This window comes from Suillus subalutaceus (assembly GCF_016647625.1).
Source record: "Suillus subalutaceus strain FC151 chromosome Unknown DFJ58scaffold_145, whole genome shotgun sequence".
Lineage (NCBI taxonomy): Eukaryota > Fungi > Basidiomycota > Agaricomycetes > Boletales > Suillaceae > Suillus > Suillus subalutaceus.
Genome location: NW_024540394.1, coordinates 45,116 through 59,328, shown reverse-complemented (window position 1 = coordinate 59,328; position 14,213 = coordinate 45,116). Strand labels below are relative to the sequence as shown.

The following is a 14,213-nucleotide window of genomic DNA, read 5'->3' as shown; positions in this document are numbered from 1 at the left end:
CTCAGCACTGTTGTTGTACTAATGAACCATATTTCACAATCAGCTTGAACATACTAAGTATATGTCTACTCACCTTCACGCTCTTTTCTTCTTCTGACCTGCGACATACAGTCAGTGTACCAACAATCTGGTTGACAGACGCAGTGAGTCTTTTGCACCGATGCCTATTCACCCCCTTCAATTAACCGTGGCGCTCTGTAGAGGTGAGTGTGATTTTTGACCAGGATGTTGGTTCACTATAATGACTACTACAGATGTGAGTCTGTTTAGAGTGTGTTACCCGGGGCTGATCACTAACTGGATTCGTCAGGCTGGATTGTGTACATCATATGGGTTTGGACAAATGCTGTGGTGACTGCAATGCTGGGGGGTGAGCTTTGCAGTTGCAAGACCTCAGTGATATTGGCTTGACTAAAACATCTTGCAAGTCATCACGATCGTTCGGTTATATGCCATGTATCAGCGATCCAGAAAGATCCTGATATTTCTCCTCATCACCTTCCTGGCTACCATCATCTTCAGCGGAGTGGTCGCCGTAATTTTAACGATGCAGGCTTCAGGGGGTACGCTCAATTGTGGATGAAAAAAATATGCATGGAGCTCATCAATGTATACCAGAGGAACTCATCCTCTCCGGCACCTATCAGTGCACGATTGATGCAGCAGATACCTCGCTTCTGGCTGCCATTACTTGGGTACTTGGCGCTGTGTGGGAGGTCTTTGCACTGTGTCTGGCAGTCTGGATTGCTATAAAACACTTCCGTGAAATACGGCAACATTCGACGGGAGGAATCGTTGGGGACTGTTTCACGATGTTGATTAAAACTCACGTGTTTTACTTTACGGGTGAGCTCCTATTGTGAATATTGTTCTCTTTTTTCCGCTGAAGGATTGGATATGCTAGCTTTGTTGCTGTTTCTTGTCTCACTCTCATAATTAATTTGTCTCCAGCGATCTTAGCGGTATGCCGGTTTTTCACTGACCCCTGTATGTGACCACGGTTCATCATTTCTATAGGGCCAATATACCCCGGAATGGTTTTCTTCAAATTTTCCAGGTCGTGCAGATGTTTGTATTGGGACCACGCCTGATCCTTGGCGTTCGAGAATATAACGCTAAGCTCGTGGCTGACTCCGACGCAGCAACGTGCATGACCTCAATTGCTTTCCAGGAGCGCGTGCATATATCGACTGGCAATGGTGTGTAGCACGGGAGATGCTCGATGGAGTTGACGCTTGTCTGGTGCTCTGGAGGGAGCAGGAGAATTTTGTTTTCGCTTGATTCTAAGTTTCGTCTGTGGTACTTATTAGTTATATGGTGCATGTGGCGCATGTAAGCTAATTTATGTAGTTGGCGTCATCGGCGTGAGTCGGGAATATTTATGATGTTGAATACATCAACGTTCTCTGCATGATGGATCAATGTCACGCTTGCATTTGAATGGAGGTAAGCTATAATACGCGATGTCAGGGCCTCGAAGATGGCAGCTATCGTCAAAATCAACGTGCAACTTACCACGGTCAAACCTACGACAACGAAGTTAGCGTTCAACATTCAGCAACTTGAACTGCAGCATACATATGGGCGTCGGAACATATTCACAGCTGTAAAACTTGAAATTTATATAATTAGACACAATAACGCAATATTGATTCACAACATGCCGTGCTGCAGGTAGCACGCGGCCGCCAGCCACGTTGGTAACCTTGTTCTCTTCATTCCACCGCAGCCTTGAAGCTGAATCAGTTAAGGTGTCGCGTGTTTGAACTTTAAATACTAGGCCATGCCGCAGCCCTGCAGTGTAGCTTCGTTCCCCCCAGGAGTGATTCCGAAGAGTAGCAGACGTTCCGTTGATCTTGGGAGTGGGTTTCATTTAACTCTGGTGGTTTCAATAGTGAGTTATATAGTGTGCTCTACTTAGTATGGCTCTTCTCTGATTACTCTGGTATCGAACAGGCACAATGTTTTACAGTGATGGGCCTCGTGGAACAACTTTAGCTTTCATAGCCCTTTCTCATTTGTGTATGTTGGTTTGGCTCCTACATACTCCAATCTTCAGCTATTCCCGAGGGCAATTAATAACCTTGGATCGTCGTTTTTACACAGGCTGAATCTTTGAGAGGCGCAAGCCGAGGCTGTCCTGAGGTATAGTCTTTCAGAGTGCCATACTATATCTGAATCGGTCTTCCAATACTCAACATACTCACCTTTGGAAGGTTAGGGTCGAACAGTAAAGATGTTAGAGTCGGAAGGCTAGTGCGCAGTCGTGATACATCATTTTCTCTGAAACTGAATCAGCTGATGATCTGATCCAGTCTGATCCCCTTGTCCTCCCGGTAGAACCTGAAGTCCCTGCTAGGCCTACTAGTAGAGCGGCTGGGACCGTACAAAGCAAACAGAACCCCTGAGGTGTGGCTGCTGATCGATATATCTAACCTCTGTTGGCTAGCGGGCTACTCAACTACTAATCTTGATACAGTACTGAGGTATGCTCGTCATCATATTGTACTCATCGTGTATTCTGACGTACTTTACTAGCTAGTCTTTTGCTAGGTACTTCACAATGTTAGTATTGTCTTGATACACTACTGAGCTAGTCTTTAGCTAGCGTATAACTTCTCGGTCATGGCTGATTACTCGAGGTATAATGGGTACGGTGAGTATTTCCTTCTCGTATACATGATAGACTTCCAACATTCAACGTTTTAGACCTTGAGTATTCACTCACAGTCGACAAGAAACACCGTCCTGGCGTTACGTTCACCTGTAAGATGCTACTGTGAGTATGGAATGTCCTTTGTTGAGCGTCAAATACATGTCCCCAGGACAGCGAAAGCTAGAAGTCATATGATCTACACGGACACCCAGCTGAATGGGCTGCATACTGCACATATCAATGTCTATCAAAGTTTCACCATTGCCGCAAGGAAGATGCACCATTATATTATGGGCTGGGGTACTGATGTTGTGAAGAATGCAAAATTCCTTAAAAGTAGGTTGAATCCGATATATGTCAACCTTAGGTTGATGTTGCTTACCGAAATCGGATGTTATCAAACAGGTTATCAGATATACCTATAACGCAATATGCCACAAGTCGTGCAACAAGGTTGCACGCGAGAGCGGAGGAGTTTGCGATCTGCACAAATTTTCTGTGTTATCGTGAGCATTGACCTCCGTCGTTCTCATTGTCAACGTCCCCAGGCTTGGGACACATGCGTTCTACAGCGTGTTGTCGAAGAAACCTGTTTACGATGGTTCTATTCCGCTAAAGTCACTCCAGTTCGAGTTGTCTTTGCATCGTAACAAACCGCTGAGGCACCGGTTTAAGCAGGTGGTGAAGGAGGGTCTTCAAGGTGTTTCTGCGTTATATTTTTGAAATGGCAAACATGCTGGCATATTAATATGTATCATATCCACATTTATGATTTCCGTACTACCTACACATTGACAGGCATTGGTGGGATGTCCCACCGCGCAGTTAAGGTCAGTACCGTACGTACATGCATGCACGCTATGTTATTTCCGGTCTTCCCTAGACAAGTACTTACCATTTTTACATCACACCCGATTTGGGCAGTTAAACCACATTTGGTTGTGACAGCCATAGTACACGCCGCCAACCACGTTGGTGACCTTGCTCTCTTCATTCAACTGCGGCCTTGAGGCTGAATCAATTGAGGTGTTGAGTGTTTGTTCAAACTTCAAATACTGAACCACGCCGCAACCCTGCAACACAGCTTGAGACTTCTCCTTCCCCCCAGGAGTGATTCCGAGTAGCAGACATTTCATTGATCTAGGGAGCGGTTTCACTTAAGTGCTCCAAACTGTTGTGGTTCCAATAGTGAGTTATATAGTTCGCTCTACTTAGTATGCCTCTTCACTGATTACTCTGTGGTATCGAACAGGCGCACAACATTCTACAGTGATGCCTCGTGGAACAACTTTAGCTTTCATAGCCCTCCCTTTACTTGCGCTATCACTTGCGTATTATGCACAATCCTCTTCCTCGCTTCTTGGACCCGCACCTCACCTCGGAACTGGACTGCAGTTTTCACTAGCTCTGTCAGGTCTCATCGGATACGCCCAAGCCGCCGTGCAGGCACCTTTCGGCTTCAAAACTGTAGAACAGCCCGCACAAGCAGTCATCGATACCGATGAGCACGAATACACACTCGAGCCTCGTCCACGTTTCTCGCGCAAAATTATTGCTGTAGGCGATATACATGGTGACATCGGGAACGCAGAGCGTATTTTACAAATGGCTAGCGTCGTGGACGAGAACAATAATTGGAGCGGCAAAGTGGATGTTCTTGTGCAGACTGGTGATATCATTGACAGGTAAGGGCTTCTGACTGGTGTTCCAATCACGCTCAGTATTTTTGCAGGGGTGACGATACGATCGAGTTGTTCAATTGGATGGAAGACCTTCGAGAGCAAGCCTTGGCTGTCAACGGCATTGTGTTGTCGGTCCTCGGAAATCATGAGTATATGAATGCGATAGGTATGCAATACATTTCATAACGTGGAGTGCATGACTGAACCAATTCTCTGACAGGTGATTGGCGGTAAGTGGTGTCACCTACGGAACATGCGTTGTCGTTGAGGTTGACCACAGTTACGTCTTGGAGTCGGAGAAGAAGACTTTTGAGCCTCGCGAGAGTCGCCTGCAAGCTGTTACAACTGGCTGGCTTGCGGATGCATGGGCAGAAAATTACACTACCGCTACACGACTTCCTCTTCACGGTTTACTTGGCCCTCCCAACACCGATTACCCAGCACCAGAGGGAAGCGTATTTGCACGTGCCAATGCAGGACCTCTTTCGCATGCTGCTTTCTCATTTGTGCATGGTGGTTTGGCTCCTACATATCCCAATCTTCAGCCATTCCCAAGCGCTATTAATAACCTTGGAGCATCGCTTTTACACAGGCTGAGAGAGCGCAAGCCTCAGCCTCAGCCACACCCACCCAGTTCGTACCCTGGTCTTCCTGCAGGCACGACTCGCGAGGAAGCCCGCCTGTACGGTGGTGATGGGCCGTTGTGGTACCGTGGCTGGGCCGATGAAGATGAAAAGAAGGTGTGTCGGTTGGTCGATGATGTTCTCGAAAAGACGGGCACTCGCCGTATGGTGATGGGTCACACCCCACAATTTGACGGCATTGCAGCTAGGTGCAACGGGAAGGTGCTCATCATCGACACAGGTAAGCTCTGTCACACTAAGATATTGCGCGGTGTTCTCAATACCAGTGTTAATATTGAAGGTATTTCGCATGCTTATGGCGGTCCCTTATCGGCACTGTCGATCGAGTACACGTTGGAGCCTGTCAAGGGCGGAGGATGGAAAGAGCAGGAGATCGTCAAGGCTCTATACGCTGACCACGATGACGAGCTGCTTGCTGTCAGCACGCGGGACCTTGAGGACCTCTGGTAGACCTCTACAGCGTTTCGCGACATCACTCGATGACCTCAACATGTCACTCCTTGAATTTCAACCACTCACTTCTTTCCTTGCAAGTTTGTCATCGCTGTCGCACCGCTACCATTTGAATCTGTATAGTTATGCGCGTCACTTAGATTGTACGTTCTCCTCGTGTACATGTTGCAATACTTGCTACTGTCAAATACTGTGGATGGTGCGTGGCGCAGTTTTGTGCACTACGCAACATTAATTCGATCACGATGTATTGGGTGCGGTGTCTTGGCGTGACCGGACATGAGGACATAATCACGATCGCTGAGCGCTGAGTCATCTAGAACGTCACCATGATCGGTGACGTCGTCCTATGAATGGCCGACAATGACGTCGTATTCCAAGCCAGCCTAAGATTTCTGCCTAGACAAATACATCAACAATGGAGCTTGTTTCGTCTTCAACACCCAGCGAAAAAACACAGTACTTCGACGCACTCGAGTACCCTTCCGAGAACATCAAAGAATCCAGTAGTCAGGGGCAAAGCGTCCCGATGCCAAACAATCCAGGCAATACTCCTAGACCAAACGGTAACATCTCAAGTCTAAAGGCCCCGCCTCTAAAGGAAGATAATACTATGGAAGACAGCCACCCGGAGTTGACGACCCGCCACAGCGAAGATCTTTCAGACCGCAGGACTCCGTCCATTCAATCGCTTCCCGTATGTACGGAGGACATAGACGAGGATGAAGATGCATCTCTCGCTGGTAATATGGGTGGCGGACACAGCACTTCGCTGGGAAGAAAAGCCTCCGTGCGCACAACAAGAAGCAATCGCACGAATATATCAACGGCCGAGGCGACAGCGGCCTTTCAGAGCGGATCAGTTCTCACCGGCCCAAACGCCGAGCCTGATGTAGATGAGGCCGTGGTCCTCAGGGGCGTCACCGCTGAGAGATTCTTGAGTAAGAAACAGAAAGATAAAATCATAAAGGATGAGCGTGCGCATTCCGTCATTACGAATTTCCTTCATAACTGAAGTCTTTCGATAGAGCGAGAGTCGAAGCGGTTTTCCAAGCTTCTGAAGACAGAGTCCAAGTCGGAAAAGGCTGCATTGGCACGAGCTCTCCAGTCTCTCGCGGCTCTGCAAGATCTTCACAAGGCCGCCTGCAAACTCGAAGCCAAAGCAGAGGCAACCCACTACAAGTCACTCATGGCCGCTCAGAAAGCTGAGAGCACATTCCTTGAAGCAAGGGCTCGTGCTGAAGAGGAGCATGCGCGATGGGAAGGCAAGAAAGCGGAGGTCAAGGCTCAAGAGGAACGCTTGGAAGCGGAGAGGGAGACTGTAAGGGAGACGGAGGACCGCATGGCAGAATGCGCCCGCGAGGTCGAAAAATTGAGAATTCCTAAAGCTACAGACGAGGTACGAGCGTGTATTGATTTTTTAGTGTTGTGACTCACCCTCTCTTAGAGAGAAAGGGAAGTCAAGATATCGGAGATGTTAGGAAAGAAAACATGACCAGGTACTTTTCGGCTCTATCATATTCATTGCAATATCCTCTTGAGACCTCCGTGATCGATACTTACATACCATCATACTGGACTATCGCCATCCCAGATATACACGTTCACCCATTAATGGTCATTACCATTACCCGTGCCATGTTTGTGATAACTATTCACGTTAATATCTGCCTACACACGACTATGTACCAATACACGCACAAGACATTATAACAGAGACCATAATGCTCGACAACGCGCAGAGAAATATCAAAAAAAGTCAGATGGATGTTCTTGGACCGTACGAGCTCCGATATTGCCTTAGGGCCTTACACTTGGTGAAGATATCATAGTCGTACGAGTTGATTTCGGTAAATCACCTCTTGAGACATCTTGCACCAAGAAATGACGTGAGCCCACCGTGCCTATACGGTATAGCATCATACTTCCACCACCTGCGGATACAAATAGAATCAGCATCAATGCTATACGCGTAAATGAAAACGTGAAGGAGGATCAGATGGCTGTTCTTAGTTTTTTTTCTAGTGTTTTCACCACCGCCATGAAGGCTTCGGATTTGGTGATATAGATATCATCCATAAAGAAAAGCTAGTTTCAGAGAGAAAACTTACCACTCATACACGAAGGCCCTTCGAATGCGCCATCGTTGAAACGTCGATACAGAGGCTAGTGATTAGACAGCGAGGTAAAACGCGATGGTAAAATGCGATTTCAAAAAATTTGTCTGCGGAGGTTAAATATTGCATGATGCGGAGATCGATTATGGTGATGCCGAGTGTTGCCGAGCTCTCCACCTTGCCGAGTCGCCATGACCGATACAAAGCGTGTCATGGTATGAAAATGTGAACAAGGGCTATATGTAATGGGGTACCAGGGAACATAATGAGTACAGTCACAGAGTACTTGGAGTATTAGGTCCTGTGTCGGAAAAATCTAATTTTGGTTGGAACAGTGATAGGGTGGACATGTGGCGCTTAGATTTCATATTGCAACGGAATTCTGATGGCAAAAGATTTGGATAATCAGTGATTGAGGAGGTCAAATGATCAACTGTTCTCCGTCATTCAAGGTACTATCTAGACTGGTGGGGGCTATAGGTACTATCGATGAGATTGTAATCAGTTGCTGACGTAGCTGAATACTTTGAAGGCCCTACTAAAAATAAGCAACGTCGCCTCGCTGGCATGATCTAAGAATATACCATGAACGCAGTACGGCTAAATTATGTCTCAATTTGGAAACATTAATACTGCATACCCGGTTCACCGCACTGTTATTCCAGAAATGATTCACTTAAATGTCTTATTAACAGAGGCGCCATTACGCGAAGACCACAGCAAATGACCAACACGCCCCCAGGCTTCAGGCTATGCACACATTTTCAATTGAATCAGGTTTCTCGTAAGGCCGTCTCAGTAGGAATTCCACGAAATAACAACTACATTTCTACTTGTACTACAAACACAAACAGCCGCAAGTAACTTAACAAAATAAAAGTAATAAGATGTCCATTGGAGAAATGGACCGGTATACAGTGAGGTATGCCCTCAGAGGCCCACAGGTCCCGCCGTAGGATGGGTATTAATACGTATAAGGTGGCACCTGGCCAAAAAAAGAATCATGCGAAGGTCGGTAATGAATAGCAAAGGCTCAAAGTAGCCAACTTGCTGTATATCCGCATACACAGCAAGGGCTGGAGTTCCTCAATCATGAACAATCAATACCAGATTCAGGATGACTCGGAATAACTGTACGTGGGGCGTCAGAAGGAGCTTTGGTGAGGCTAGTACAGGAACTAACCTCAAGCATTAGGGGGAAGCGGAAATATCCTCATGCTCCAATCCGCGCCAGAGCTCGCCGGATCGGCGAGAGGGGCCCGTTATTGGGTCTACCTCTTCGTGTTCGCTCTCCTTCCAGAGCTCTCCGGACCGCCGGAGAACTGTGCAACGGAGTGTATGTTAGTAAAAACTTGCAACTCGACGTATTTGAGAGGTCACCTTCAGTAGTCTGTGTTGTCGTAGGTGCTTCAGAGGAATAGACCTTGTCGTGAACATTGTTCTTCCACAGAGCACCACTAGCTTCCCTATATTGGGAGTCTGCAGAATATGTAGAAGTTGCGGCCGCGGTAGATGTGGTAACTGTGGCTGCGGGTATAGCAGCACCAAGAACAGATGATGAGAGTGCAAGATAAATTGTAAAGCGGGTCAAGGAGGTAAACATATTGTTAGAAATATTGGGGTGAACGAGTCTTGCTTATATGGACGATGTTGGGATACAGTGACTATGAATATCGAAATGATTGGGATCCTCATACCATTTATACGCCGTCATTGCTGCTAGACACGCACTGCAGCGCATGACTCAGGCCCCGTTGACGACCAGTACGAGTCATATCGGGATTACTCTGGGGTAAGAGCGATGTCCAGGAAGCAGTGATCAACTCGTGACACTTGTTCCGGCAACAGGCACTGTATACTGTGAACATCTTTGTAAACCTGAACGATTTTCGGTGCCGAGGCACCACCATCTTTGAATCATGAAACGAGGCACTCTCGATAACATCTCCCGCGGAACCTACAAATTTCTTTTCTCAGTGGCAAGGCGGAAATGAGAGCTGCTACTCACGGCTGCCAGAAATAACAATCAGGGCACCGGTGTGCATCCCGAACGCCTTGTTACCTGTCTCGGATATGACGAAACGCCTTAAGTGCGGCGCTATAATCAGGGGATAAATAGGCCGTGCACTTAGAAAAGAGGCCTAGCGGGTGTAGAAAGTGTGTTCTGTTTCCTGACGCAGTAGCCTCGGGCGGCACACTGTAGCTTACAGTACTTACTGACACCCGACGGTACAGCTGGACGATTGCGATGGTATTGAGATGATACCATCCGGTAGTCCGGTACAAAGTTCTCTTTCACGCAAGAGCGCTATGCTGCGACCGAGGCACAGGTACTGCTGCAGGCTGCCAGCATCCTGTATCTATCTCACCGATTGTTGGTGAGTACGAAACTGGCAGTGTTGATGCCTGGGAGTCAGTTGTGATAATTATGAATGGAAAATCCAAAGAACCGCACTTTCCGAATCATTTGGGCACTGTCTGTCAACGGACTACGACATAGATGTAGTACGCAATATCCTTTGAGTTGCAGTACACAATGTTGTGGTAAGGAACAAGTTTGACACGACCCTGCCCGAGGCACAGATACGGCGGGGGCGGCAATCCGAATTTTCGGCAGTCTCCGTCCGGTTGCGCCGCACTTCGGGTTTGTCCGGAATTAACGGATCCGTCCGATAGTGACAGCTTGTCAGTTCTCGACATCGTGTCATATAATGAGCTCATTTTACGACTTGTTACAATCTCGAAACATCAATTTAGCAGGGCTCCCAGCGCTAGCCCAGTGGCTCTGCCTGAAGCACAGCTTTGCGCGGCTGCAGATGCGTTTGGTGTACCGGGCTGGTTGGCTTTCTCATCCTTAATCGAAGGTGTTGCGTTGTTCTGCTCTCCTGCCAATCATTGGACTCAACCGGTTTTCTCATCTTCTATGTTTACACTCACGACTCACTGACACGGATGCCGCCACTGATGGCCACTGATGGCCACTTTTGAGGGTCCCGATTGGGTGCAAAGTATGGATGTCGGGACAGGGCAGTCTCTTCATTCGGGATTGTAATGCAAACGCCAACCTTTCCCGGACGTGGCCCATACACGCTTGCCTCTCAGCTCAGGTCGCTGAGTGGTCTTACTGTCGACGCTCTGTAAGATCTTGTGGTCATAATCTTCTTACCCGATTTTGTCTTTGTGACTGATGTTGGACAAGATCACCGTATATTTTGGGTGAAATTTCGGTCGGCTTCATTCTAGCGTTCCCATCCGGACTCTTTCTGTGCTTCCTTGGAGTATAAACATACTTTTGATGCACCAGGCGATTATCTTGTTTCTGTTGTGAGACAGCCTGGAATCTGTGATAATTCTACTATCGTGTAGACAACGGGTGACATTGCTTCGTCCACCACATCAATACCAGTGATTGATTCGAGGAAGGGACATGCGAAGAGTGTAAGTTGATCTATCTTAAGAACTCTACTGCTCAATATAAGCAGTGTCTTTTATTAGATCGACGAGATGGTCGTGTGCAGCAATTCCACAGCCGACCAACAAACGAGTGTCGCGATTGGCTCGAGCCTTATGACCGTGTACGCATTTCAAGAACCTGCTGAGTCGCCTCAGTGCCGAATCACGTATCTCCGTCCGAAGCTCTGCCGTTCATCTTCGTCAATGACTGTCGTACATGTCAACCCATCGTTCCGAGGCCCATACGCGCGGCTATGTGCTATCTTTGGAGTCAACAATCATGAGTTTGGAGGTTCTCTTCAGCATATTGTTTGTTATTCTAGTCATTGACATGGTCATCTTCTCGCGAAGGCTCTGCAGTCAGAGACACATATCAAGGTTCCTTGGTCGGAATGAGGTCTCCGACATGCGTACTGCTTTCCGCATCGCCCAAGCCACCGAATCAGTGTGTTGGGCAGTAAAATTGCCTATGCTCTTCCTCGATATCATACCCCTAAACCTGGACAAAGACGCCACCGATGATTGTTTCTATGTCCATATCTGGCACCTCAATACGCGAGTCACTGCTCGTCGGAAAATACATACAATTCGAACCCGCCGGACCTTCTCATCCACAAGCCTGGTCGCCTGATTGGGGCGTGTTGTGATGAAGAGATCATCATCCTTACATTGCTACCGCCTGTCCGTTTTCCACGCGCAGCTTGCACATGTTTTTCTTGGAACGGGGTCGGCTTACTTTCGCGTGGGCGGGTGTTTTTGGTCGCGTATACAGCAAATTGACTCTAGCCACACTATAGTTTCAAACTGACTCGGATGATATTCAGATCGTTTCCCCTGTACGGATGGAGATTGGGTTGGTAACCTCACAGACTGCAAGACAAAGTTGGATGGTTAGGCCGCCCTAGGATTTCATTCAGCAAAGCTATACCCCGGTTCACCAATTTAAATCTGTGCAAACTTATCGCGAATACCAGTGCAATGACTTCGTACGTGACTCGATCCAGTACAGTGTATTATATCCCACCACCATTTGAACACTCTGCACAGCCGTGGTAAGAACATCTCGATATCGTTGTCCTGTATACTTGATACAATAGCCCGTAGCGTGTGAACGACTGGAAGGACTGTGGTGGAAATATATGACCTTTGCCTGCTAAGTAGCGTGGTCGGAATCTATCAGCCTGTGAGTTGGTGGGCAGACTCGGATGGCAGATCCAGTTAAATTCCTGCTGGTGCCGGCATTGACTAAACGTTGTACGAAAGATAAGATAAACACGTGTCCAGATGCATATCACTAAGCGCCATCCATTTTGCTCGTTGATGATGGTTGTATCATTCAAAAGTCTCACTCCTTCGCGGACCCAATCATGCTTAGTTACACAATATTCCAGCATCAGATCCGGATCATCCGGGGCGGCGCGATATAGCCACGTCCCACTCTGTGAAACCGGTGGGACTTGCCGCCGGTCGTTCCAGCCATTCCGGTGGAGTCAACCTGTCACTGCGGCACCCTCACGTCTCCAACTACTACCTTCACTTTCACGACGAACGATGTCTTCTTCCTCTGGAAACACTTTTTATGATCTGAACACAGAGTTGCCTAGTGGGCAAACGTATGACTTTGAACAGCTCAAAGGGAAAGTTGTCTTAATTGTTAATGTTGCGTCGAAGTGGTAAGTCAGTAACTATGGTAGACCTACGAGCGATTCACTCTTCGGAATTTCCAGTGGTTTCACTCCCCAATACAAGGGTTTAGTCTACGGTTCTCGAAGTTGATATGCAACTGACAAAGGACACCTAGGCCTTCAAGCTTTGTACGATAAGTACAAGGAACGTGGCCTCGTCATTCTCGGTTTCCCATGCAACCAGGTGGGTTGTTCCAGTCACTGTTTCACTGCGATATAGAGCTCAATAACACCCAATAGTTTGGCGGCCAAGAGCCTGGTGACGATACCGCCATTGCATCTTTCTGCGAGCTCAATCACGGAGTGAACTTTCCTCTTATGAAGAAGTCCGACGTAAATGGTGACAACACGAACGTTGTTTACCAATGGCTCAAGAATGAGAAGCCTGGCCTCATGGGTCTCTCAAGAATCAAGGTTCGTTATGTGGGGTCGGATCGCCGATATGCATGCAACTAACGCAACTTCCAACTCGCAGTGGAACTTTGAGAAGTTCTTGATTGATAAGAACGGGAAAGTCGTGAACCGTTGGGCATCGACAACTACTCCTCAGGCGATTGATGCTACAGTGGAGAAGCTTCTTGCTGAGTGATGTCATTGAGGATTTGGATTGTAGTACCGTGATGTGTCCAGACGGTACATATACCTGACAGAACACGTTCTTTGTAAGAGGCATATTTTGTAACCGATTGCTGAAAAGCTTGTCATTATAATATCCTCGAAGGGACTGTGCTCCAAGAATCGAGGTCTTCGAGAATTGATACGCTCCTTTACCCCGCACCGAAGCAAGGAAGCACCAGGCTCAGATTCGTCGCAGGTCACACATTATATCATTCGTTGCTGCATGAAAGTTGTGCGACACTTCGTGTCGCGGTGTCCTTTCTCAACTTCAAGGCCAACAATGACTGGCGGAGGAGGTCAGTCTCAGGTCTCCACACACCTTAACTCGGGGAGACTAATATTTCCATATCATTGAACGGCAGCAGTTGGGTGAACCCAAGCCTATAGGTTGGCACATGACGTTGATATCTCGGCATTATTACCCATTTTCACATACAACTCTTCATTGGATACACGCCCCGTTGATCGCGGGAAACAGATGGCAGAACTGCGGCAGGAAGGCAAGTCAAACGGTGTAGTAGGGGACCCGTCACCCCAGGCGGAATCCATCTCGACCAACATTTACTCTTACTATCTCGAAGTCGGAGAAGGATAATATCCCAACCAGTGCAGGTGATCGAAAGCGTAAGAGTGATGCTCAAATGTTTGTTTCTGTTGCTGCGGCTTCGAAGAGGATTCGCACTTTGCAGTAGGTTTGTTTTCTTGCGACTTACACACTTTGCATTCACAACGCTTAGTTGTGTTATCGTCATGTTCTCGTTACGCCTTCGCTACGTCAAGGTTCGTACATGTATGCCCCCGTGTCTTATACTATAGTTCTCCAAGTCCCTGCCAGTTCTCGTGTTCGATCATCTTGCAATTCCAAGTGACAAAACTAATCAACTCAAGAAATTTGCGCCGTGACC

The 14,213-nt window shown here is 47.5% G+C and overlaps 5 protein-coding genes across 5 annotated transcripts; 4 read left to right on the top strand and 1 right to left on the bottom strand.

Annotated features, from left to right (window-relative positions):
• Positions 1-2,847: 2,847 nt before the first annotated feature.
• DFJ58DRAFT_667754 (uncharacterized protein) lies at positions 2,848-3,379 on the top strand (the record flags this gene model as incomplete). Its single annotated transcript, XM_041382643.1, has 3 exons — positions 2,848-3,012; positions 3,062-3,162; positions 3,205-3,379. 3 exons carry the CDS (start codon positions 2,848-2,850, stop codon positions 3,377-3,379), a joined length of 441 nt encoding a protein of 146 aa, XP_041238618.1.
• A 162-nt stretch (positions 3,380-3,541) lies between these two features.
• On the top strand, positions 3,542-5,727 carry DFJ58DRAFT_812141 (Metallo-dependent phosphatase). The gene is made up of 6 exons (XM_041391531.1): positions 3,542-3,844; positions 3,909-4,341; positions 4,389-4,504; positions 4,559-4,568; positions 4,619-5,202; positions 5,263-5,727. The coding sequence occupies exons 2-6, from the start codon at positions 3,929-3,931 to the stop codon at positions 5,430-5,432; spliced, it is 1,293 nt and encodes a 430-aa protein (XP_041238617.1). The 5' UTR covers positions 3,542-3,844; positions 3,909-3,928; the 3' UTR covers positions 5,433-5,727.
• A 321-nt stretch (positions 5,728-6,048) lies between these two features.
• DFJ58DRAFT_708823 (uncharacterized protein) lies at positions 6,049-6,930 on the top strand (the record flags this gene model as incomplete). Its single annotated transcript, XM_041383795.1, has 3 exons — positions 6,049-6,412; positions 6,464-6,834; positions 6,883-6,930. The coding sequence occupies 3 exons, from the start codon at positions 6,049-6,051 to the stop codon at positions 6,928-6,930; spliced, it is 783 nt and encodes a 260-aa protein (XP_041238616.1).
• Positions 6,931-8,553: 1,623 nt separating this feature from the next.
• DFJ58DRAFT_105855 (uncharacterized protein) lies at positions 8,554-9,481 on the bottom strand. Its single transcript, XM_041378640.1, has 3 exons — positions 8,933-9,481; positions 8,736-8,874; positions 8,554-8,683 (listed from the first exon to the last, which is right to left on the bottom strand). The coding sequence occupies exons 1-2, from the start codon at positions 9,153-9,155 to the stop codon at positions 8,744-8,746; spliced, it is 354 nt and encodes a 117-aa protein (XP_041238615.1). The 5' UTR covers positions 9,156-9,481; the 3' UTR covers positions 8,554-8,683; positions 8,736-8,743.
• Positions 9,482-12,556: 3,075 nt separating this feature from the next.
• On the top strand, positions 12,557-13,279 carry DFJ58DRAFT_845691 (thioredoxin-like protein; the record flags this gene model as incomplete). The annotated part of the gene is made up of 5 exons (XM_041393184.1): positions 12,557-12,678; positions 12,733-12,776; positions 12,807-12,874; positions 12,931-13,104; positions 13,166-13,279. The coding sequence occupies 5 exons, from the start codon at positions 12,557-12,559 to the stop codon at positions 13,277-13,279; spliced, it is 522 nt and encodes a 173-aa protein (XP_041238614.1).
• Positions 13,280-14,213: the final 934 nt, after the last annotated feature.